The sequence below is a fragment of the Zymoseptoria tritici genome, chromosome 8 (assembly GCF_000219625.1).
Source record: "Zymoseptoria tritici IPO323 chromosome 8, whole genome shotgun sequence".
Taxonomy (NCBI): Eukaryota; Fungi; Ascomycota; class Dothideomycetes; order Mycosphaerellales; family Mycosphaerellaceae; genus Zymoseptoria; species Zymoseptoria tritici.
In genome coordinates, this window is record NC_018211.1 from 347,819 (window position 1) to 372,271 (window position 24,453).

Here is a 24,453-nt window from a genome sequence, read left to right on the forward strand (position 1 = left end):
CACATGCACTCCTTGACACTGGACCACAGAAGGCGCAGGAGAGCCATCGACTCGATCAATAGTGTTGTTTTCATTTCTCTTCGTTCGTCTCTTAACCCACTCCACTGCTTATTCACGCCCTCCACATGACCAAGAGAGCCATCCAATTCTTTCCACCGTCCCAATGCATCCGCTCCCTCTTACATAAACAACCATCTTCCTTTCTTTAGACCCAAGCTCACCGCATAAACCCTCCCTGCGTAGGCGTCCTCTGCCGCCCTCCATCCTCATCCCCATCCTGTCCCTCACTCTCAAAATAAAACTGTTTCAATGACAACCCCTTCGCCTTCTCTCCCTTCCCCCTCTTCTCCAGCAACGTACTCGTACTACTCCCCTCCCTCTCCCCACCGCCATCAACACCATACACGTTCGGCAGCGCCGTGACACCCACCTCCCCACCGCTACCATCAGCCTTCCCATCCTCACCGATCGTGGTACTCGATGCATCCTCAAAGTAATGAGCCCTCAAATCGCCCATCCCGGCTTTCGGCGTGAGATCCATTACTTTGCCTCCACCGGATGTACCAGGTCGTTCGAAACGCTCGTCTTCGACTTCCATTTGTACTTCCACGCCGTTTCGCAAACACCAATTTCGATGGAGGTACTGTTCGAGTCGGTAGCATTGGCGGTCCCATTGCTCAGAAAGCAGACGTTGCGTCGTCTGGATATCTTGCGCAGTGAAATTCGTCGATGGCATGGGAGCGGAGGCGATGGAGTGAGTGGGACTGTGGTGTTTTATTTTGTGCGCGGGGAGGGTGAGGTTCATTGCATTTGGGCTGCGGGAGGAATGAGAATTGGCTGCATTCGATGCGTGGCGGTATGGTAAGTTCGGAAAGGAAGGGGTAGATCGCTGCGCGGTTTTACGCACGTTGGCGAAACCTCGTTTCATGGCCGAGGTGGATTTTGCGTGTTCGGGCGATAGCGACGTTGGGTCGTGGTCGGAGTTCATGACTTTCATTGTCGATTCGGCGGCTTTGAAAGCTGCTGCGCGGCCATCATCCATAGGAGGGAGGTGAACGAGGGTGGTATTGTCGATGAGAGCATTGACGAGGTCGGTGAGGCCTTGGAGAGGGATGTCGTTGTTGCCGCAGTGTAGTTCCAGTAGGGCGCGGTTCACACGGAGCACTTCCGCGAGGGTACTTGCGCCTCGTACGCCCAGTCTCTGCTTCTCAATGCGGAAGACGGAGAGGGTGGTGTTATGCTTCAGACCGTTCAGTGTCTCATTGATGCCCGGGCCGAATTTGGACGTCGCCAGCCGGGAGTCATCGCCTGAGATGTCGAGTTCAAGGAGAGTGTCGTTTTCGGCGAGGAGCTTGGAGAGAGCTTTGCACGTCTCTTCACTGGCATCGCCAGGTAATGCTGTTTGCGACATGTCGAGGAACTTCAGAGTCTTGTTGTGGGTAACAGCCGCGATGACCTTGCGGAACATTGACTCTTCGCGGTACTCTATCGCGCGCATGCTGAGATGGGATGGAGTGAGGCCCATCGAAAGCGCTTGCGTGACTTGCTCGATGCCTTTGCTCAGAAGACACTGGCTAATGTCGAGATGCATATCCCGGACTGTATTCCGACCAAACGACAGGCTATGCAACAGCGTCGCGACATCCTTGCCCGAGAGATATGTGTGATCCACGTACAGCTCGTGCAGACTCTCGGACTGCGGATGCGCGAGATACGTCGAGACAGCATCGATCGTGGCAGAGTTCAAGGCGGTGCCACTCAACCTCAACTCTTGCAGCCTCCAAATGAGCAGCGTTTCCGCCTGCAGAAAAGGTTCCGAGCCGGACGTTCTTGAAACATTCGACAAGTTCAGTTTGCGGATGAAACCGAACATGCCCAGCTGACTGTCAAACGCGGACGGGTTCAACCTTGCAGCATTCCCTGCAATCGCCAGCGCTTCCAACGTGTTCTCCTGTACTCTCAGCGCGTCCAAGATGAGACCCATGCTTCGGTCATTGAGTCCGCATCGATTGAGCTCGATGGCACGGAAATGGCACGACTTGTCGACTGCGGCTCCCACGAGGTAATCTTGATCCGTCTCGCTCAGCTCAATGCCGTTCAGACAGATCCAGTCGACGTTTGTAGTCTGGTGTTTGCACAGCGGGAACAATGCTTCGACTATGCCACATCCGATGTCCTTCGTCCGGGTCTCTCCCTTGTCCGTAGACGCCGGCGCTGTGTGGTTGGTCATGCAGCCAGAGAAGTCCATGCGTCGCAGTTTCTTGCTCGTTGCCGCAAGAGCGCGGATTTCCTGGACGAGTAATGACGATTGACTCAGCTCTTCCGTTGTTAGCCGCGAAATCAATGTGCCCATTTTCGTGCGCGTGCACACGTGCTCGTGTCCGTAGGGGTCGTGGAGTCCATTCAGGCTGTCGAGAGCAATGTTGGCGAAGGAAATACTGCCAAAGCTCTCATTGTATCGTAGCGCGCGCATGATTGCGAGAAGTTCCAAGGGTCCGTAATTCGGCCGCCGTTGATCTGCAGGAGGCAGAAGCTCGAAGCCTGGCGCATCCTCGCAGGCATAATTGATGGTATATCGTACATTTGCAGGATTCACGCCATATGCAACGCAATATGCAATGAGCGTACGGTCCAGACAGCTGTGCTCTTCCACATCTGATGCAGCGGGAGGTTCCAACAAATCGTACACTTCCCTCGGTGCGCTGAACTTGATCAGCTTTTCTCCGCTTTCGGGCCTCAGGAAGTTGTCCGCAAAGTGTAATCGTGCGGCGATCTCGTATGAAGCTGAAGATGCGAGGTATAACGTCCTGCCCTTTTGCAAAGGCTGTCGTATGGTAAGTTCAAAGGTATCGTCGTAGCTGCTGACCTTTGCTGCTGTAAGGGTGAGGAGACCGTGGGAAACTTGCGAATTATTCATTCCAAGCGCTGGACTCGACGCTCGCGCGACAGGTTTTGTAAGCTGGACCAGATGCAGCTTGTGTACGCCAACGACCAGAAAACATACTGTGGACGCAACTTTGCCAAGATCGTCCGCGGATGATCGACTTCCAGATTTCGTCGCCGCCTGTCGTTGAACGACCTTGAAGATGGCGCAATTGTGCGGATCGTAGTCGTTGTCGCGCTCCACGATCCGAGCGACATTCTCCAGGTTGAACGGAGAAATGTAGTTGGTCTCCCGCAGACGTGCATCGTCTACCGCGCCCCGAATGCTCTTCAACCACACATCTCTTTCTTCCGGATTGCCGAATTGTAAAGTCATGGCAGAAGCCTGACAATTCTCCTCGTCCAAATAGCACATCTCCAACGCAAAGTATGGCTTCCCATCATCCAGCTTATGCACGGCCACCACCTGCCTCAATGGTACTCTCCCATGCTTGTCTCCCGACGAATCAGACAGCGTTTGCAGATCACTCTGCGAACCGACTGAAGGCATAGAACCATGCTTGACCAACGGACTCCTCCCCGGGACATTATTGTGAGGAATCGCTTTGAAGGTCTCCGCCGCTTTGACCTGTGACTTGAATCGAATAATGTGCACCTCCGTCAGCACGAGATATTCCTTCTTCTTTCGAAACATGCCCGCGCTGGTCTGGACCTCCCCATGAAGCAGCACCGTTCGAGTTGGCGCAGGAGCTCCATCGACTGTGTGCTCGTACGACAGCGATGGTGCCGTAGATGACGTAGAGGAGAGAGGTTCTCCGTTGGCATATGAATATCCATTCGAGCCGTTCTCGTCACTGCCAGACCGCACACTGCTCTTGAAAGAATCGAAAACCGACGGCGGGCGCTTCACTCCCTTCATGTTAAGGGATGGTCGTCGTGGCCGCACTTTGGCCGGCTGGTCCGACGCTGAGGACGTAGGATTTCCGTTCGGAGCTGCATCCGTGTGCGGGACAGTCGCAGGGAGAGGCGGCGGGACTTCGTTGTTCGGCTGCGGGAGGTGCGTGGACGAGGAGGAGGCGGAAGGCGAGCGTCGTTGCAGAGCTAGAGGTAAGTGTGGTCGCTTGCTCGACTTCTTGCTGAGTGTCTTGGGTTTTGGCGGCCGCGGAGCATCATCTTCAGATGGTCGTAGATTTGAGAGGGCGAAGAAGCTCCGGCGTCGACCCCAGCTGCTATCGTTGCTATTCCGTGCTGCTGCCATCGTAGCCCTGGTCACCCGTCGGCGGGAGTCGTGGCACGGCAGGTCACCTTATCGAACGCGCCGAGTCCGGGAGATGGGCGTCGCGGAGGCTCATTCAAGAGCTGCCCACGGACGGAGGAGCACGAGCGGAGAGAGCGCGTGCCTGGGTGGGAGTTATTCACTCATGGTGTGTGCGAACCGGCGCAGTTGCTTCAGGATCGAGTGAATGGACAAAGGCGTTGGGCTTGGACTGGAGCTATGAGACAGCTCCTCGGACGCCTCCCAGCTCAATGTATTGGCGATAATGCTTCGAGCATGCGGAGAGACGCGGCGTGGCGTGACAGTCGGGAGCGAGATCTAGAGAGGAGTAATAATAGGTGGAGTGATAAGGCGGACTGGAAGAGAATTAGGTGTAGAAGTCGAGTTTCGCAAGGGACGTTCAAGGACCGTCGTCGTCAAGTTTTGGATAGGAATTGAGTTCAACGCTGCTCCTGCTTGGATTGATTGAAAGGGTTGGAAACAGCACAACAACAAGCACTCGTTTCGGCAGTGATGTGGTATGGACATGCGTTCCTGTCTGATCTCCCAGATCTTCCTCTCACAACAACAAGCAGAAACCGCAAGACATTGGGCATCTCCTCTCCAGGATCAGCCTTTCGTCATATCCAGACGGATCCCGACCAGAAATTCCGCCGCCCGTCTCTGTTTCACCATTGTCGCTTGCCAAAATGTCAATGAATCGTATCGCCGATGACAGATAGCATACGCCTCGTCGAACGAAATCACTGAAGACGCATTTGCTATCGCTCTCATCAATTCGGCCATCAAATACCGACATTTCACGCCGCGACACGCTCAAAAATCAAGGCCGGAGTTCTTCAATACTTGATTCAGAGTTCAGCCCTCTCCGCTGACATCCGCACGCTATTTTTGGCTTTGGTCATGCTAGCGCGAACTGCTCCCATGGACTGACCTTTCTTCCAAGAAACATAACTTCAATCGGCGGATGCACGAAAGAAACAAGAATCATGCAGATGGAGAGCGACACAAGTACCGGGACCGGAGCGATTGGCGAAGCAGAAGTACGTGAACCGCGGCAGATATGCCTCTTCTCCGAGATCATTCACATGCAAGTCTCATCTACTCCACCGTATCGCGCCAATAGCGCCGGACAAGCACCTAAATCCCACCTCACGCGGCCAAGCGAGGTCAAGATACTTGGAAGTATGCAAGATCGCTTGCAAGCACTGGCCCGCTCCGGCGCCGTTCACGCGGTCTTCGCGTTTCGCGCGGAAGGTCCGAAGGCGCGATCAAACTTGTGAGTGACAAGCTGCTCCTTGTATCCACGTGGTTTACTGATCGACTTCGTGGAGTCTGGCGATGCCGTGGAAAATGCATCCCAACCTCACGGAGAGCCTCATACTGTCATTCTATCAATGCCTATGACCATGTGCCGCATCGAGCAGAGCACATGATATCGCTACGGCGCGCGAGCACAACCGGACCTCTTCTGACGGACCTTGTCTGACTCAGTCTCTTGTGACTTCCTGCTTTTCATCCCAAGCTCCCCACTGCCTTCTTTCTAACAATCTTTCCCTTATGAGCTTCTTCAACCACGGTATTGACCAATTTACCCACAGAACGCACAGTTCCTCAAGGATAATCGCGAAGAGTGACGACCAAGCGATCATCGAAATCTCCAACATCCAACACCATATCGACCGACGACGCTGTGCGACTGACCATGTTGTTGGCTGTACCTGGACGCCACCCCAGGCTTGGAACAGAGGACCGCCGCAAAGGATCTGTTACGGGAAGCCTTCACTCTTGAATCATATTCAAAGCATGGTGTCAAGCAAGCGGAGTGTCTTGCAGCATTCTCAACTTAAATATCCTCGGGACCTTTTTCTGTGATTACCCATTGCCATTGCCCTGGCGCCACTTCTGTCCACCCTTCAACAAAAGCTTCCTCACCTTCCGGCCAGTTTCCCGAGACCAGCAATGCGGAGTATAGCCAGAACACGGCCAGCTTCGACACCAGCCATGCCCAGAGTGGAAAGAGAACGATTCGAGCTGACGTGTAGTGACACTGTTAGCAGATGTCGTTTTGACTTATCCTCGAGAGATTCAAAGCGAACTCACCTAGTACGCTTCGAACCTTTGCTATCCTCGCAGCGAGCGCAAACAGAATAGTGGTGGAGATCAAGCCATCAGCGAGCGCCTGCGTCGAAAACAAGCCCATAGCTCCTACTGCTTTCGCTGTTGCGATTATCGTCGCGGAGTCCTTGGCATGGCCTCGCCTTTGCACAGCTTGGAAGGTGACGTCCCTGGCAAAGGAACGATGGAGTAGCTTGTTGCTGCTTGAGAGGCCATGTCGAGTGACTACCGAGCTCAGGAAAGAGCCAGGGATGCGGGAGGACGCTGGAAAAGAATGGATCAGCAACGTTCACCGAACACTCTGGGGTGATGCAAATTCCACGCACCGGATGTCGTTGAGAGAAATCTTCTGGCTACGATTGACTTCGTGCGGGAGAGGATGCGATGGGAGCTGATCATGGTGATCGTGCCAGACGAAGGGAGAAAGAAGAGCGAAAGGTAACCAAGTGACTGAGAGATCGTGCTGACATGCAAGGGATCAGCTAACGCCGTGCAACCAGGTGTCCGAAACGATGCTGGCAATCAGCACTTCGGAAATCCGGTCATAAATCATGCAGTCTTACGGCGAGCGAGTCGACTTTGGTCTGAGGATGCCATATATTCGAGTGGAGTATGCACTTTACAATCACCGCTTCCGACCTCGTCGTCGAGCAGCTATCGCTTCTTCTCCGCCAGCCCTTTTGCACCATCGACTAGTTTCTTCCCAACGGCTTTCTTGTCGGCACCTTTCTTATTCAACCATCCTTTCCTCCAAGCACCTTTCTCATCAGCACTTCCCCCTTCACCGGCTTTCCCGTTTTCAGTCTTCCCATTAGCACCGAGGACACCATCGCCAGTCCCGCCCGTACTTCCCCGAGAAGCCTTTGCACGGCTACCATAACTCTTCAACTTCCCCCATCCGTCTTTCGCCCTTGAGGAGAACGCCGAGAAAACACTTGTACAACGAGCAGAGACCGCAGCAAGCCTACGCCGCCAAGCAGCATGTAGTCTGGCTGTACCACATAAGCTGAGATTAGTGGAATCCTCCGAGCTGCAATGCGGAGGACACCTCACCTGGTATCTCTTTCACTCTCGCCATGATTTGATGAGCTACCAAGAACGAGCCTCCGAGCACGCATGCTGTGGCCAGCACCAGGACGCCTGCGACTCTGCGCATGAACTTGTATTGGCTTAGCTTCACTATCCCACCTATTAAGTCGCCTATGTCGCCGGAGGTGTATCCACGCTTGTGGATGAGTTGACGAGAGAGGTGTTCCCGGACAAAGTGTTGGCGGCCGAAAGCCGATCTTGTGAGGGGGCCATGGCGTGTAGTGGGCTGTCGTGGGATGCCGAGAAGGGAGGTGGGTTGTCGTGAGAGGCCGAGCGAGGAGGTGGAGATCCGTGATGTGGATGTCGTCGATAGGAAACGTCTGGCGGCCAAGCCATTTGTGCGAGCGACAATGCGATGGGCGGCAGACATGGTGACCGGACTGGGATGTGATGGAGATCAGCAGGAGCAATTTTGAAATGGCAGGTCAGGTTCACGCTTTCATGCAAGGGAGTTCTTGACAGCATTCCCGACGCTTCTTTCGAAGAGCAGCGCCAAAGGCATGTCTATAGTGGATCCATGCTGAATTGCAACGAGAAGTAGTAATTGACTGCACGCTACCAGTTTACGCCAAAGGAACGATCATCTTTCTTCTCGTCAAGGAGCTCAACAACAAAGCTATTCATCGATCGGGCTCTTGTGCCAGTATATGCAGCATGACTGACAGTTAGATTGCCTCCATTAAATAGCAGGTCTCGTCGAGAGGGTTTCGAGGAGAAGCAAAAGAATGTTCATGCTATATTCGTCCCAAGTCGCCCAGAAGTCCTCCCCCTCAAGGTCTAAACCCAGTCCTCTGGAAATAAGCCTCGATCTCCTCCGCCGTCAACGTGCGCGACTCCTCTACGACAACAACAGCCTTCTCTTCCGCGGCTCCCTCAGATTGCTGTGGGTCGACCTGTTCCGCACCGAGAACCTTGCCCGCCAGCAGATCCCTCAGCTCGTGCTGATGCGTAGCAGGAACAACTTCATACAGGACCTTGATCATCGAAGGCGCTCCCTTAATTCCCTCAAGCTGTCTGCTCAAATTTTCAAACCGAGGCCGCATGAAGAGTTTCACCACGGTCCAGAGTTCAACAGCATTGGCAACTTGGCCGATACGGGTAGCGCGGTACCAGTCACAGAGCAGTCGGTCTCTCAAGTTCCTCATGCAGGGGTCGAGTATAGAGGAGCCACCCACGGAACCAACATATGCCTGTACGCAGTCTACATCGACTTCGCTCCGAGGCGCGACATGTTTTGAGCTCCTGGGTCCATACCCAAGTGCCTGACAAAGGAGTGGTCGACGACCATTATCGTCGTGCTCGACGATCGAAGGATTAATGCGTAGCAATGTGGTAACGAAGCGCAATTGGCGGCGTGAAACGAGCTCTCGTAGCAGAGATGTGCTTGATGGCTTTGTCACAGGTTTGACTCCGTCTTTGACGTTCATTTTGTGCGAGATGGCATCGGGGAAGTATTGCAGCCGGCTCTGGGTGCAGTCGGCGGTACAGGTGCCAGGACAGAGGCAGAAGTCCAGGTAATGGGCCGCAATCCGATCCAGGCGCTGGTAGACTACCATCTCATGCGGACTAGACTCTTCAAAGCCCTGCAGAGTTTCCTTCAGGAACCGCAGGCGTCCTGCGGAGTGAATTGGAACAAAGCTCAGACGTGCGAGAGCGCTCATAACATCGAACTGTGGGCCTCCCACATGTGGTATCGCAGAAGATTGCAGACGGCCCAGAATTCTCGATCCATTCAGGTATTCGAACACAGTTCGATGCAAGAACTCGACCTTGTATTGTGTCATGTAGGTCTGCTTGTCACTGTTGCCAGCAGGAGGAGGTTTCGGCACGCAGAGGAGGTCCTTACAGCAGGCGCTGATGAATCGACTCGTCTGGATCACCATGTCGTGACATTTGGGCACGTCCACATCCACAATCTCTTGTTTCAAAGCAAAGTCTTCGGCTTCCATGCCTTGCTTCAGAAGCCAGATGTTCAAGAATGAGCGGTGGTGGCCATCGGTGAGTTTCCACGCTGTGTCTTGATTTTGGAGCTGAACAGCTCGATGAAGAATGTACAGTGCAGTCGCTGTGAGATTCCTGTAGACTTTGTGGACTCGCGAGAGTATGACGTCGAAGTACTCCTCCAGATCAGCAGGGAGTTCTTGTAATCTTTGCCGCAGGATACGAATGTCGTCGTTCTCCTCGAGTCCTTCCTTCAATGACCGCACGGCCAGAAACACCCACAAAAACACACCTTGTGCTTTATCTACCACTTCGGCACACAGTAACTCCAACTCCGACTGGTTCTCGTTCAGAACATTCGGCGCTAGCTCTGCGTGAACATACTTCCAGATGTCGTTCCGCGTCAGCTCTTCGAGAATAAACATGTCTTGATGGGATGTAAATGCATTGACGAAGACGTTCCATGGCCGACTCGAGACGCAGAATTTGAAGTTGGGGTTCCGGGCTAACTTCTGAATGAGCTTTATCAGTGCAGTCTGGTCGGCGTCGTACTCGTCGAGTCCATCGATGAAGAAAGCAAACCGGCGATCCGAAGTGCATTCCGCTACACGATCCAGTGCGGCTCGCAATTCAAAGCACGTCCATGGGACGCTCGCAGCGTCGAGGTGAAGGTCCAATTCCCGAACGTCAGCGGTCTCGATGGCTTTTCGGACCGACACCCACCTATTTGGACATGCGACCGGAAGTGGCTCACGAGAGTCATGCAGAATCTGATAAAGCATGCTCTTCAAAAGTCCTTCCTCTGACTTTTGAAGGTCCGTGCCAAGATACCAAAAGTAGATGTCTACTATTGTCAATCGGACCTGCTATGTGTTCAGGTCGGAAAGGGACATCGTCGAGACGGAGGCCGCAACCAGTTCTCTGGACTTCGGCGAAGCCCAATCGCGAAGAAGAGACTCCGTCAAAATAGAGGCTGGCACCGATGTACTTGACTCTTGCAGAGCCCAATTTCGAAGCAGTGGATCTGTTGCATTTGCAGAAATCGAATCATCCGACACTTGCAAAGCCCACTCTCGAAGAAGGGCTTTCGTCTTTCTATTTCCGGATATGTATTTCATCAGAGTTGACTTCCCCGATCCAGCCTTACCGTTGATCCAGAAGATGCCGCGAGGGCTATTCGCCCAGTCTTGAATGGGCGACGATCCAGGTTCAAACATCCAGTCAAAAGTGTCGTGATGAGCATCTTGAATCGCCATCTGCCGTCGCGACCTCTCGGAGAAGTCGAGGCTTCGAAGGATGCGCGCACAGGCTTTCGCCTCCAGAGCGGCCTTGTTGTGGTCGAGCTGATCCAGCGGATCGAGCTGACTTTCTAGCAAGACATGATCAAGCTCGGGCCCCGGTCCGCAAGGCCCAGCTGCATTACTGGGCTGAGCAGATGTGATCCTGTCATACTCTCCTCCGACACTGTCCCGTAGCTCGGCCAAGAGATTTGTCTGCTCTGTTGCGTGAGCCTCACTAGTGGCCTTCAGGTCCGCAATGGCCAGTTCGATAGTGCTGGTTTGATCGCTGCTTACGCTCTGGATGAGATCGTTGGTGGTGGTTGCATTGTTCTTTTGGGCACGGCTAGGTACCATTAGACTTGTCTATGCCAGTTGATGTTACTACGAACCTGATCGTGTGCAGAAGGAGGTTTCCAATCTTGGCTTGCAGCTTACGTTGGGCATCTTCGATATCCTTCTTCTTCATGCGGGCCCTTCCGACGCTCCACAGCGCAGCACCAAGCGACATGGTTCCATCATCCCGTGCTTTGACCGCCAGAGAGTTCAAAGTCTTGGTGAGAAGTGATGCTTCCTCGACGCAACTTTTTGCAAGCTGCGACAGCGACGGAGACTGCTCGAGCTCAATTCGACTGGATCTTCCTTGCGCAATGTTCTCGGCGGTTTTCTTCCTCTCGATGGCCTCGTCTTTGGCAATGTCGACCAAAAGACGTTGGCAAGCATCTTGTTGACATTTGACGACCTCTGCAATCCTGACGCTGGTCGGCTTCCTCCCACTCCGCACGAGATCATGCGACTCGCGCACGACATCGGTAGTGAATTCGACGATCGTGACCACACTCGCGATCAGACCTACGATGGTGGCAGGATCCATTGTCGATATATAATGTGAACAATGGTCGACACAACTCCTGGGCTGATCTGTTCGCGTGTTGGGGCTGTGTTTGGAGTGAGATAGTGGCGGCAGGTTACACGACAAGCGGAGATGCTTCGCTTCGAGAGCATGGTGTGCTGTTCAGCGGCATCTGCTCGCTTGCCTGGATGGAGATGAGCTGTGGATATGCACGCTCTGGAATCCTTGCTCCAGACTGGTTTTCTACGCTCGTAGGATCCATTGCATGTGGAGAGCAAGGCGGCATGATAGAAGCGACGCTGACCCGCAGATTGAGACAGGTACCTTGGGCTCAGTCGCGGTCTCTTGCCTGTGTGTTGGAGTAGATCTTCGTGGGCCTTAATGCGGTGGCCAGACGGACGGAACGACTATGAGTGCTCGAAGAAGTCACAGGTCTGGGAGTAGTTCTAAGGAAAGGACGTTGTATGATGCACGTCGATATCGCGGCTTTAAATTGTTATACAGACCCCCCTCTATATATACGTATATACATCCGATGCTCCCGAGTCATCTCACTCTCTGCCCTCTTCAACATTTCGAAGATAAATTTCAGCTCCCTTATGATACAGCTTCGAAGGAGCTCTAGAAAAGCAGAAATGCAGTATTCCTTGGCCGAGGCCAGCACAAAACTGATCGAATCACGACTTCGTCAGTTTGAAGGACAAGAAGTACAGTAAGACGAGGAGTGGACTTTTCATTCTCTCCATATCTTTCGGCTGGAACAGCGACGACCTGCAGTCGAGCAACTGCCTTGCCGACATGCATTGACGGTCTAGCCATCTCCATCACGATGGGCACGCCAACATCTTCATTCCACCTCTCCTAGTAGGCGTACAACATCAAAAACGCCACCATCAACCCAAACAATCCCATACTCTCCGCCAACGCAAATCCGACCATAGCATACGCCACCAGTTGTGCTATCGTCCAAACACACTCATCAGCACTTGTAAACCCTGAATCGCAAACATTCTCATCGCCTCGACGCCATTCCACATGAAGTCCTTCCACGACCTCCGCTTCGGGCACCGCGACGAAATTTTCAACGCCATCGACCGTCGATATTGAAGCGCGGAAGGCATCGCACGCTTTGGATGATTACAGGGTAGACTTACGTCTCAAACTCGGATTCCTCGCCACACCCGCAATCAACGCAGCGTAGACATTCCCGACTCCAATCGCGGCTCCTCCGCAAGCGATCGTTGCGAGACCGGCGCCTTGCATCTTCGCGGCGAGGACGATGGCGGCGGTGGTGGTTGTGGCTACTACGCCTCGTTTCTGGAGGGCATGGCGGGTGAGCGTATCGGGTTTGGTGAATGGTGAGGTTTTTGATAGGATAAGGCTGTGGCGAGAGGAGGGTTGGATTGAGGAAGGGATGAGGAGGGTGGATGGGAGGCGGGAGGGAGCTGGGAAGGTGTCAGATTTCTGGGAGAGCCGGGAGATGGTGATGAGGAGGGTTCACGTACTGGCCGTTGAGGTGGTGAGGAATCGCTTGGAGACGAGTGTGTTCGAGCTCGCGCGGGTGACGATGCGGTGAGAGGCGAACATGGTGAGCTGTCGATATTAGGTGTCTGATAGTGTTGAGATTTGATGATTGTTGCAGCGACACCGACGATGAAGATGGTGGAGGAGGAAGAACTCTGAGCTGGGCGAGATGAGGTCATGAGGACGACCGGTGAACATATACCTGATCTTCCTCTCTCCGCATCCCGTGTCTCTCCTTATGTTCCACGACATGCCGACACCGTAAGCTCGATTCTTCAGCCAGGTCGGTACAATGTGCCATTCTTCAGTTCGGAGAATCGATCTCGTTGAGCCGCCGCAGTGTAGTGGTATCTTTCGATACTGGAGCATGGTCGTAGCGAATATTGAGCCCTTCTGAATGGCATCTTCATGGCAGCCAAAAGCTTGCAATGATCCTAACCACGCAGAAGTCGGTCTGCCAAAGCACAAGGTCTCGTGCCAGAGTCACCGGTACTGTACCTCGACTACAGCAAGCCGGACCCGTTCCTCGCCGAAACCTCAAATCAGCCGCATTCTCTGATTCCTCGTCTTCCAGCCTCCATGTTCTGTGGTCCAGTTGCGGTTGCACGGCATGTTATCGCTTGAAAGGCACGCTCTGATGTACGTACCATATCTTCTGATCGTGAATGTCGTTCAATATGGTCCGTTCTGTAGAGGACGAAATCTGAGCCTCTTATATGCCAGATCTCTCGTCTAATAAATGCCATGTCCGCAATCTCTCGGATCTGTCATCGCGACGCCTCGGCGTGCGGTACAACGAGAGCCTCGCCTCGCCTCGCCATGCCAATCCTGATCCAGTTGCCTCGTTTCGTGTTGCGTCCACAATAGAGCCAGAAGTCTCTCAACATGCCATGCCCTCCAATCCACACCTCAAGTCCTCAAAAAATCCCCATCCGTCCACCCCACCCCTCCCCACCCCTCTCCTCAACCACAACCCGAAACGGGAACGGATTCGTCTCATTCGTCGTAATCGGAGGAATATGCCCTCTCTCCGCATTCACCACTTCCACAACCCTCATCACCGCCTCCCTGAGTCCCTTCTCCATCACCCTCCTCATCCTCTCCCTCTCGCCCTCACTCCTCACTGTCGCCACCACTTCGACTGTGATATGCCACGTCTCCCACACCGTTTCATCGGAAGTCGTGCTCGCGAACCATCCCTTGCGGCGTTTTCGTTCGAGAAAGGAGACGGAGAGGTGCGCGGTTGTGGGGGTGGGGGAAGAGTCGAGGGTGCGGAGGAGGGTGGTGAGGCGGGTTTCGATGAGGGTGGAGATGGTGGGGTCGGAGACGTAGGGGAGGGTGAGGTCGAGGATTTCGTGAGTGGAGGGGGTGAGAGGGGGGAAGTAGCGGTGGAAGAAGATTGTGTGGAGGATGCCTGTGAGAGGGGAGGGAGGTTAGTTTGTGGGTTGAGAGAGGGATGGGGATGGGTAGAGGGCGTGCCTTTGACTATGTCTTTGACGGAGGAGCGGTCGGCGGTTAGGGAGAGGGAGTATTCTGGAGGACGGCGGGCTTCCATGGTGGGAGAGGACGAGGATTGTCGGCTCTTGAGGTATAGATGGGAACGATGTAGTTCGTCTGCGCCGGCAGTAGTTGTGTTGGCCGCAATGGCAGCGAGCAGTGAGTTCAAGTCATGATTCGGACTCGGCGGTCTGTTATATCACGCGATCAGTATGCGCCGTCGTGGTATGAAGTCGTCGAGGTGTTCATGTCGAAATGCGATAGAGGGACGATATGGATGGGGTCACATGGCGCCCGATGATGCGCCGGAGCTCGGTCCGGATAAGAACATTCACCTGCGGTTGAATCTGCGCTACTGCTACATCAACCTAACCTTTTAGCATGTGAACGACCCATCCGTCTCTGCTATAACAAACGAGTGCTGCTGCGCTACGATTCAGCGGGAGGATCGACTGCCAGAGGACAGTTCACTGCACAGCGACTGGCGACGTAAAATTCAAGGCCTCGTTGATTTCTGGACCTGTGCGAGAAGCTTATTAGAAGCGGAACACCGGCATTGCAATGCAGAGCAGCCCCTGTTGGACGACAAGAAAAGAAGCATCAAAAGCCATCACCGACCTCCAGACCTCCAGGAAGATACCCGTTCTCATCCTCACACCACAACACCACCCAAACCCTCCACCATGGCTACAAGCCCAACCCTAACCCTAAACCCCCTCCACCTCCCACCCCCGTCCCAAACCAAACTCCACCACCTCTCCTCCCTCCTGCACCTCTTCGCCCACCGCAACAAAAACCAACACCGCCGCTCAATCTGGTGGCACCCCTTCTCCCTCTTCCGCCGCGAACTCCTCCACCTCACCACCTCCATCACCCAATACACCCTCCTCCCCACAACGCACCTCGCCCGCACCCGAAAACTCACCACCGACGCCGCCTTACTCGCCACCACCGAAAAACGAATGATCTTCTGGAGGGAAATCCTGGTCCCAAAATGGCATTTCGCGTTCAGCCAGGTTGTCGCGGATGGGAGGTTTGCGGTGTTGGGGGTGGTGTTGATGGCTGTGTTGGGGGAGGTTTGTGCGGTGTGTGGGATTACGGGGGGGTATGAGGAGATGGGGGAGAGGGAGGTTGAGAGGGTGTTGGAGAGGTTTGCGGGGGAGGAGTGGGGGCTTGATGGGAGGGGTGGGTTGGGTGGGAGGGAGGAGAGGATGGGTGGGGAGGACAGGGGGGAGGTTGTGCGTAGGGGGGAGGAGGAGGAGGATGAGGTGGGAGAGAGGACGCCTGCGCCGAAAGCGAAGAGTGTTATTGTTGGAGAAGAGGCAGCCAAGGAGTCGGGCTTGAAGAAGCGGGCGAAAGAGGAATCAGCAGCGGGGTCTCCGGCACCAAGGGCCGACTTGAAGCGACCACGAGAAAAGACAGCAAAGGACTCAAGTCCATCACTCAAACCAAGCAAGAAGAAGAAACGCAAAAAAGGCGGAGATGCAATCGACGACCTCTTCGACTTTTGAGGGAAGCATAAGTCCCGTCATTCAATTAGACGAATTCCCACCAATGCGTCCGGGTTGATCCAAACGCCCAAACGCTTTAAACACAATTTACCATCCCAAAGTCTCAATCTTCCTTCAACCCCCTACCCACCTTCGCCGCCATAAACGAACACAACGCTCCAATGAACAAACACACCGCGATCCCACTTACTCCCTCCGTACCATGATGTTCGTCCGGGTGGGCATCTTTCGCCAATTCCGGTGACTTTCCCGGTTCCAGGATTGAGAAGACGACCCAGCTGATTGCCGTGCCGACGAATTGTGGGAGGGTGGTGTAGATGTTCAGGATGCCGAGGTAGATTCCCGAGAGTTCCGCGGAGGGAGAGTCGGGGGCTGAGGACGAGGATGTTGAGGAGGAGGGGGAAGTGGGGAGGAATTTCTCCTTTTCTTCTACGGAAGAGGTGTGGTGGTGCGTGGTGGTGGTCGGGAGGGTATTGCCGAGTTTGTTGACTTCGATGCCGATGTATGTTCCCACCGCGAGGCCGGCGATGGCGGAGGGTACGCCGACGAAAGCCATGAGGAAGGTTGCGAAGCTGACAGACTTGACCATGGGGGCGAAGAGCATGGATACACCGAAGAGGAGGTTGCCGGCTGTCCAAACGTTGAGAAGTTTGGGTTTTCTGAGGGAGAATTTCTCGAGAAAGGGGCGGAGAGTCTCTGGTGGTCGAGGGGTGAAGCCTTTTTCTGGGACTTCGTCGCCGGGACTTGTGACTAGCCAGGGGAGGACGATGGAGGTTGCGAAGCCGACGGTGGAGTGGACGATCAGCGCTGTGCTGCCGACTCGACCGACTTGTGAGAGGGTGTCGCCGGAGAAGGATGGTGCGTGGTTGCGTAGGTAGATCTCGCCGACCCATGTGCTGCCGTAGAAGAGGAGAGGGAACCATCCGATCCAGGACCAGAATTGGACGAAGCAGATTGTTTGAATGCGTTTTGGGAGGTGGAGGAGGCGGTGGTAGATTTGGTATATTATGGAGAGGAGGGATTGCTGTTCTGTTGAAGGGTCGTCGCTGGGAGGGAAGTGTTAGCGGAGTTTTGTCATAGCTAGTGAGAAGGCCATACCTGTTGGCGACCTGTGTCCGCTCCTCGACAGCCCAGCATGTGACAAACTGGCTAATGACCATGGCGAGTGCTGCAATGGAGCAGACTTTCTTGAACTGTGTATCGCCGAATAGCCCGGCGGGCATAAGGACTTCGAGATCTAGAGCACCGATTCCGAAGACGAGCATGTGGCCAACACCTACCATTCGCGTGACTTCATACCGTCAGCTCTCGATCAAAATAGTGTCCAAGAAGGAAGGCATATCTTACCCCAAGCAGCACCCAACTGTTGTTGCGAGACCGGTAATGAATCCACCACCAAGGCCCGACAAGTCGACTGAGCTGCACACCACAATCAGCACATATCCCTCAAATCCATATCACCCCGCTCTCCCTTACCAATATTAATCACAAAATCCAAAACATAAATATCCCCCACCGCAACCCAAATCGTCCACCTCCTCCTCTCCTCCGCTCCCTCCACAAAACACGCCACAATCTCCTTCGCCCACCCCAACACCACCAAACACACCGCGACCGCCAACGTTCCCCCCACCATGAACGGCCTCCGTCTCCCCCACCGACTCGTGCTCTTATCCGAAATCATGCCAATAATCGGCTGCATGATGAGTCCTGATAGGGGACCCGCGATCCATACGAGCGACATGCCGCCTTTTGACAATCCAAGTGCGAGCAGGTAGGGGGTCGCGTAGGTTTGTTCGGTGCCCCAGCAGAATTGGAGGCCGATGAGGGAGAAGGTGAGGAGGAAGAGGCGGGTGGATTGCGTGCTGCCGCGGACGTGGGCGCGGCCGTGCCATGTTGTTGTTGCCGCCATCGTTTGTGAGGCGGGAGGTTTGTGAGGGAGGGAGAGGTGTTGTCGAGGTTTTGAGGAAGTGTTTGGAGTTTCGAGGAGCCGCAGCACGGCGGAGCGGACAGGGTTTCAGCGCATTGATCGAGCTTCTGGGGAGGCTCCCTGTTGATGACGCTGGGGTTAGAAACACAGCATGGGTAAGCTCAGATTGTGACGGTTTGACGATTGCGCAAATAAATGTGTGGGCGGTGCTGTATGTGATAAGTTCGAGTGTCAAGAGTTTATGGTCGTGAGTTGAAGTCGGGAAGTTCGACGTGGAGAGATCGACACGCTTTCACGCGCGCCGAGATCTAGCCCCAATCCACACGTGTGGTAGCGGAAGTTTGGAGATCACAGCTTCAACACAGCTTCAACACAGATTCACCAATACAACGAGTCCACATGCATGAGAGCCTTTCTGATTTCAGATGTCAAGGTGCTAGTCATCACCGGCCGCCCAATCCTGTCTTACGCCTGTGCAAGATTGCGCCATTCCATAGCCTTTGCTCGATGAAGACTTCCCGCTCCCTGCATTGCCATTATCGCTTTCGTTTTGACTGATCCTTCAAGCTGTCCTCTTCGTGCTAGCCTAGTCGCCTATGCAATTTACGAGGAAGAGCCTTTCAAGCCGTTCGAGTCGGTCGTGTCGATGCGTATTTCGTTCGTTCGTCGTTCGTTCGTTGCGCCTCTCTCTCAATCCCGAGCTTCGTGAGTCACACTAGAAACACATCTTAGCAGTGGTCCCGCCTCAGAGCTTGTTGGGCTCAATTTGGTGTTGGGGCCACTGATACCCTGCAGCATCGCTGAACTTGTATCCGTAGGATGAGGTGAAGTCGTCGAGGACGGCTGGGCCGCGCGATCCTGTTCATTGTGTTAGTACGTTGCATCAGTTCGTTCTTCAACATCACAAGATAACTCACCGTATGGGTAACCCATTGGTGTGATGTCCTTGTTCTCGTCGAGGTAGTGCAGGAGAGGGGTGAAGATGCGCCAGGAGGCGTCGAGCTCGTCGTCACGAACGAAGTTGGAGTGATCGCCCTTGAGAGAGTCGAGGATCAAGCTCTCGTAGGCCTCCGGAATCTTAAGGTCGGAGAATCGTCGTCGGTAGGTAAGGTCGAGCTCGGTCACCACCGTCTGCATGCTGAGACCCGGAAGCTTCGAGTTCATCTTGATGTAGATGCTCTCGTTTGGCTGGACACGGATGACCAGCTCGTTGCGGGGAATGTCCTTGAAGATGCCAGATGTCACGTCCTTGAATTGGATGCGAACCTCCGTCTTCTGCTCGTTGAGAGCCTTGCCTGCCTTGAGGATGAATGGCACACCATCCCAGCGCTCGTTCTTGATGTAGGCGACCATGGAGGCGAAGGTGGGGCAGCGCGAGCCCTTGGGCACGGTGTCGTCCTCCTTGTAGCCTGGCTTGGATCCGTCAAGCGACTTCTCGTACTGTCCGATGATGACATCCTTTGGCTCGATGCTCGGCATACCGCGAAGGACCCTAACCTTCTCATTTCTAATGTCCTCGGCGCTGAAGGAGATGGGGCGCTCCATAGCGAGGAGAGTGAGGATCTGAAGGAGGTGGTTCTGCATGACATCGCGGACAATGCCGAACTCGTCAAAGTAGCCGCCGCGTCCCTCTGTGCCGAATGGCTCCTTGAAAGTGATTTGGACATTATCGATGTGGTTGCGATTCCAAGTAGCGCCAAAGAATTCGTTTCCGAAACGAAGAATGAGAATGTTCTTGACCATCTCCTTTCCGAGATAGTGATCGATGCGGAAGATCTCCTCCTCCTTCCAGTTGGGGCGGAGAGCTTTGTCGAGACCGCGCGACGACTCGAGATCCTTGCCGAAAGGCTTCTCGATGATGATGCGGGCAATGCCGTTCTTCGGGTAGTTGTTCTTCTTGAGGTGCTCCGACACTGGGATGAAGACGGATGGTGGCAGTGCCATGTAAAACACGCGGTTGTTGTGCTTCTGATCCTTCTCCAGCTCGCCCAAGTGCTTCTCCAACTCTTGAAAGCTGTCATCCTTGTCGTACTGACCGCTCACGTAGGTGGTGAACTTGACAAACTCCGCCAACTGTTGCTCCATCTCCTTTGTGGGTGTCTTGATGTGTGACTTGACTCGCTTGAGGAACTCCTCGTGATCCATCTTGGTCCGAGCGTATCCGACCACCTTGACGTCCTTGGGCAGGAATCCGTTCCTGAATAGGCCGAAGAGCGCCGGGAAGGTCTTCTTCTTTGCGAGATCGCCTGAAGCGCCGAGGACGATGACGACTGTGTTCTCCTTCAACTCCATGGTGCTGTGGGTGCCTAAAGTCAGCTGCAGTACTCGAGTATGAGGGGTGGTCTTTTGTCGCTTTGTTGTTGAGGTGGATGTTGCCATTGACGGTGCGAATGCTGATTCTGTTGCTGACACTGCTTCCGCGACCGACCGGTCGTGCCTGCCAGGGACATTGCATGTTCACATGTCACGTCGTGTCACGAATCACGATCACAGTTGCTGCTGCCGCGCGCGCACGAGGAGGGAAATGAAAATCGATCGAGTACGTACCCTGCGTTGGACTGCTCCTCCGAGTCCCGGCTGTTGGAGATGATGTTGTCCGCCATCGTAGCGGTGTGGTGTGGTGGATTGGGTGGTCAGAAGCGACGAGGGCGTGGTCGAAGTGTCGTCGCGAGTTAGGCGGAGGAGGGAAGTGGGGTGATGAGGGGGCTGTTTGTTCGTGAAGAGTGAATGCAAAAGATTTGTTGGGAGGTGTCTTTCAGCAGCGAGCTTCGCAGGTGGGGTGAGAAAGACTCCGTCACAAGCGGGCGGTCCCTGGAGAAACTTGAAGCGGACGCGGCGGAATTGCTTTCTCTACGTCACGGCGACACGATTACACATCATTTGTTTGAGAGAGACTTGTCCAGTTGTACAGACTGGTAGAACTTTTTCGCGATTGATTGAATGATTACGAGGCCTACATCTCTTCCCTTGTCCCCATTCCCGGTGAATCAATCGCACATCGTCAAAGCAAACGCCGATAGGAAACGTGCAGCCGTGGCGCGTCCGCAAGCTTTGATGCATTGGGGAGCCGCAGCCGCCGTATCCCGCTCATGATGCCATGCATCGCAGACGTGCTATGAACAAAATCGCACAAGTCTGTTGTGGTGACATCGCGGTCCATTCGCGGCAATAGGTGCAGGTTTCCCGCCGGAGGTATAAGGTCACCCAGTCGTGGCGAAAGCACGACGGCAAATAATCGACCGAAGTGATGTCCTCCATACGCCGGCTATTATCCATGGATAATAGCCCGGAGGTGCAGCCCACCTGGAGGACTTGGTGCTGACTGATCACTTTGAATCGCGCCGGTGGTCGAGGGACGGATCTTAGCGAAGACTGCCGCCATGTCCGCGATTTTCTCAAACTGCCCCATGATCCCAAGGGAAGGCAGCGCTCGTCACGTTGGCCTGCAGCGAGGCGTGTAGCAGTTCGTGGACTGCAACGAGGTCCGACTCTCAGCCCAGGTGAAGCAAGTTCGCCAGGAGAGGACGGGAGCTGTCAAGGGGTAGATATCGATGTGTTCGTTACACGGTGACAAAAGGCGGTTCGGGATGCTCGTTTGCTCTTGAGTGACTCCCAGCTGCCGTAACGTTGTAATGAAAGCCATGCCATGCCGCAAATAAAGGTGTGCCTCGCGGCAGGAGAGAAGCGACGAAGCGGGATCCAGGAGTGGAGATCGAAAGCGGTCCAATGTTGTGCCTCAGGCATTCATCAAGCATCAGCACGGCAGGTCCCGCCACCAAACGCTCCTGCCAAGCCCATCGAAATCCGGAGACTTCGCACACACAACTCTGACAAAAGCCAGGTCGACATCATCCCAACAACGGAACTAACCCACCACCCACAAGGAACCCGCCACAATGTCTGAGTCTCAAGGTCACCGGTTATACGTTAAGTACGTTGAAACCCCCAAACCCACCCACCACGAAAGCACGAGAAACCGGCAACCGAATGCGCCAAACATACCCGACCGACGATGAGAAGATTGAAGAACATCATTGCTAACGGAGGATTTTTCTTCTTCACTGCAGGGGCAAGCACCTTTCGTACCAACGTGGCAAGCGCAACACCAACCCCGACACCTCTCTCATCCAGATTGAGGGTGTCGAGAACACCAAGGACGCAACCTTCTACCTGGGCAAGCGCATCGCATACGTCTACCGCGCCAAGAAGGAGATTCGAGGAAGCAAGATCCGTGTGATCTGGGGCAAGGTCACGAGGACACACGGTATGTTGGTGCCGAGATGAAAGTCTTCCACCTTTACTGGTGGAGGCCTAGAAGGATAGATGAGAAGACACGGAAGGCTGACGGCTATACCTCTCCACAGGCAACTCCGGCGTCGTGCGAGCACAGTTCAGGCACAACCTGCCAGCCAAGTCCTTCGGCGCGATGGTCCGAATCATGCTCTACCCCAGCGCGATATGAGTGCAGGTTTTTCCGCAAACAGCATGGGCGGGAAGGAGTGAAGGAGGGAGCATGGTGGATGGCGCTTTGTACGGCTGCGAAGGATCGTGAATGATGCGACTGGCAGTCGTGAAGGCGTGCGGGAAGGGGATTCAGTTCTCTCGACCCTGCGAGGATCGGTGCAATGGCGTTGATACACTCACGGACATGGGAAATGGCACCAACCACACATCATGAGGCCGACTCTCTCAGTACGGAGAATGAAACTGCATTGAAAATCATCACACCAAACGAGACATAAGCTACACCACCACAATCCACCACTTCGCCCGGCTGTCGCTGTCGCGATGTGATGTTCATCTTCAGCGCAGTTTCGTATACACGGTTGTTCATTCGCTGTGCCCAAGGACTACGAATTCTTCCGAGACACCAGACTGCTCAGCGCTGGCTTCGCCTGTCGTGCGCATATCGTGCCATGACGGCGTCACAACTGACCTGGTGCAGAACCAGTTGACCGACGACTCCGCGTTCCGTCCTTCACATCTTAATCATAAGGTATCCGCGCCATCCTCGCTTTCCCTCCACGTCCAATACTAGCAATCTCACACGGCGTACCTAGAGACCTTTCAGACCGGCACATCGATCATTGCTCAGCACAAATCCGACAATACATTTTCTACCGACCGACACGAAACGCCGCGCTAACAAATCAGCAAAGTAGTAGAAGCAGACAGCCCTCGAACGCATCATCTCCACTCCATCGACCGTCGACTCTGCAGCGCTCAGACCACAGCTTTTCCTCATCGCACTCAAGCAAAAAGCACCCTCTCATCCAACTCATCCACCTCCCTCGTCCCCTCACCCGTTCGCAATCCCAAATCTCGATGTCTCGCCTTCCGTCCCATCTCACTCTCCGCCCGGCGATTATACCTCCCGGCCTTACTCTTCCGCAAATCACTTCTAATCTGGTTGGGCGACACGAACTCCTTGTTTTCATAGATGACTGGTCCACCGAAACTGCCCTCCAGGATAACAATCGGAGTGAGAACAAGTCGCGGTCCGATCTCCACGAGGGTAATGTGGGTTTCCGGTTTACCTCCCGTCGCCTTCGTGATGGCTTTCGCAGGCGCAGCGGTGTCTGTCTCACCCTCAGCGACTTTCTGCGACTTAGCCACCTCCGTCTCAGAGATCTGGTAGCATCTGATCCAAATCTTCCCATCCGCCAACGTAAACCCCATAACATGATCCACAAACGGCTTCACCTTCCGACTGCTCTGCGGCACCCCGAAAGTATGCGTCAACAACTCCTTCAGCACGCGTGTATGCGCCATCTTATCGAAGTTCGCATCGAAACTCAACACCGGTCTCGATCCCTTGAGGCAGTTGCCTGTGAAATTCAACTCTTCCATGGTATGCACATTCTGACAGTGGAGTTTGACGGTGGGTCCGTTGGGTGGTTTGGACAACCAAATGTAGAGGTCTTTCCCCTTGCGAGCTTCGAAGAAGAGGACGTTGTTGCAGTTGTAGAGGTCGGCGAGTTCGTTGAGTTGGTGCAGTTGGGTTTTTGTGTCGAGTTTGGCGTCTTTGCGGGAGTGGGGGAGGAGGGCGTGGAGGTCGTTGAGGAGGTGGCGGTGTCTGTGATCGTGGGTCAGTATGGATGGAAGAGGTGGAGGAAATGTGGTGTGTGGTGGATATGTACCGGTATGTTACGCCGCGGGATGTGAGGATGAGGACTCGTTGGCGGTTTTTGGGTTTGCTGGAGTCGCCATCTTCGTCGTGGGATTTGGAGGTGGCCTTGCCCTTGCCGAGGGATTTGTAGACGGAGGCCATTGCGAGGTGTGGTTGTGAGGTTGGGAGGATGGGTTCTTTGCGATCGGAAGCAGAGAGCTCTGCGAGACTTTTTTGTGAGAAGTCGGATGCGCTTCAGCCACAGCAAGTGTGGCTTAGTTCAATCTGCAGATCCGCGCTAGCTTCGTACTTTCGCGACAGACTGCGAAGACATGACGAATGCAAGCGATAGGAGTTAGCAGGAACAGCGGAGGCGATGAGCAGAAGTAGACATGTGGACGTAGACCATGCCTCCACATGATTCTGCATCTCAAGATCGTCAACG

At 54.3% G+C, this 24,453-nt stretch overlaps 11 protein-coding genes across 11 annotated transcripts; 3 read left to right on the forward strand and 8 right to left on the reverse strand.

Annotated features, from left to right (window-relative positions):
- Positions 1–583: 583 nt before the first annotated feature.
- Positions 584–3,679, reverse strand: MYCGRDRAFT_61261 (uncharacterized protein; the record flags this gene model as incomplete). Its single annotated transcript, XM_003850461.1, has 2 exons — positions 584–837; positions 904–3,679. Coding segments are annotated over 2 exons (2,928 nt in total), but the record flags the coding sequence as incomplete, so codon positions are not given.
- A 121-nt stretch (positions 3,680–3,800) lies between these two features.
- On the forward strand, positions 3,801–6,009 carry MYCGRDRAFT_94941 (uncharacterized protein; the record flags this gene model as incomplete). The annotated part of the gene is made up of 4 exons (XM_003849860.1): positions 3,801–3,990; positions 4,147–4,307; positions 5,221–5,416; positions 5,897–6,009. 4 exons carry the CDS (start codon positions 3,801–3,803, stop codon positions 6,007–6,009), a joined length of 660 nt encoding a protein of 219 aa, XP_003849908.1.
- A 922-nt stretch (positions 6,010–6,931) lies between these two features.
- Positions 6,932–7,736, reverse strand: MYCGRDRAFT_94942 (uncharacterized protein; the record flags this gene model as incomplete). The annotated part of the gene is made up of 2 exons (XM_003850460.1): positions 6,932–7,269; positions 7,331–7,736. The coding sequence occupies 2 exons, from the start codon at positions 7,734–7,736 to the stop codon at positions 6,932–6,934; spliced, it is 744 nt and encodes a 247-aa protein (XP_003850508.1).
- A 1,660-nt stretch (positions 7,737–9,396) lies between these two features.
- Positions 9,397–10,629, reverse strand: MYCGRDRAFT_14031 (uncharacterized protein; the record flags this gene model as incomplete). Its single annotated transcript, XM_003850459.1, has 2 exons — positions 9,397–10,170; positions 10,366–10,629. Coding segments are annotated over 2 exons (1,038 nt in total), but the record flags the coding sequence as incomplete, so codon positions are not given.
- A 1,669-nt stretch (positions 10,630–12,298) lies between these two features.
- On the reverse strand, positions 12,299–12,718 carry MYCGRDRAFT_46255 (uncharacterized protein; the record flags this gene model as incomplete). Its single annotated transcript, XM_003850458.1, has 2 exons — positions 12,299–12,396; positions 12,592–12,718. Coding segments are annotated over 2 exons (225 nt in total), but the record flags the coding sequence as incomplete, so codon positions are not given.
- Positions 12,719–13,878: 1,160 nt separating this feature from the next.
- MYCGRDRAFT_74422 (uncharacterized protein) lies at positions 13,879–14,652 on the reverse strand (the record flags this gene model as incomplete). Its single annotated transcript, XM_003850457.1, has 2 exons — positions 13,879–14,375; positions 14,441–14,652. 2 exons carry the CDS (start codon positions 14,514–14,516, stop codon positions 13,879–13,881), a joined length of 573 nt encoding a protein of 190 aa, XP_003850505.1.
- Positions 14,653–15,141: 489 nt separating this feature from the next.
- On the forward strand, positions 15,142–15,969 carry MYCGRDRAFT_94946 (uncharacterized protein; the record flags this gene model as incomplete). Its single annotated transcript, XM_003849861.1, has 1 exon — positions 15,142–15,969. The coding sequence occupies one exon, from the start codon at positions 15,142–15,144 to the stop codon at positions 15,967–15,969; it is 828 nt and encodes a 275-aa protein (XP_003849909.1).
- Positions 15,970–16,072: 103 nt separating this feature from the next.
- MgSUC2.1 (SUC2 like protein) lies at positions 16,073–18,105 on the reverse strand (the record flags this gene model as incomplete). Its single annotated transcript, XM_003850456.1, has 4 exons — positions 16,073–17,015; positions 17,068–17,260; positions 17,317–17,388; positions 17,446–18,105. 4 exons carry the CDS (start codon positions 17,879–17,881, stop codon positions 16,073–16,075), a joined length of 1,644 nt encoding a protein of 547 aa, XP_003850504.1.
- A 439-nt stretch (positions 18,106–18,544) lies between these two features.
- Positions 18,545–20,622, reverse strand: G6PD (glucose-6-phosphate 1-dehydrogenase; the record flags this gene model as incomplete). Its single annotated transcript, XM_003850455.1, has 4 exons — positions 18,545–18,614; positions 18,688–18,757; positions 18,817–20,195; positions 20,447–20,622. The coding sequence occupies 4 exons, from the start codon at positions 20,500–20,502 to the stop codon at positions 18,590–18,592; spliced, it is 1,530 nt and encodes a 509-aa protein (XP_003850503.1).
- Positions 20,623–21,771: 1,149 nt separating this feature from the next.
- MYCGRDRAFT_74429 (60S ribosomal protein L33) lies at positions 21,772–22,649 on the forward strand (the record flags this gene model as incomplete). The annotated part of the gene is made up of 3 exons (XM_003849862.1): positions 21,772–21,830; positions 21,967–22,163; positions 22,264–22,649. 3 exons carry the CDS (start codon positions 21,796–21,798, stop codon positions 22,359–22,361), a joined length of 330 nt encoding a protein of 109 aa, XP_003849910.1.
- Positions 22,650–23,149: 500 nt separating this feature from the next.
- On the reverse strand, positions 23,150–24,170 carry MYCGRDRAFT_87034 (ribosome biogenesis protein BRX1; the record flags this gene model as incomplete). Its single annotated transcript, XM_003850454.1, has 2 exons — positions 23,150–23,975; positions 24,040–24,170. The coding sequence occupies 2 exons, from the start codon at positions 24,168–24,170 to the stop codon at positions 23,150–23,152; spliced, it is 957 nt and encodes a 318-aa protein (XP_003850502.1).
- Positions 24,171–24,453: the final 283 nt, after the last annotated feature.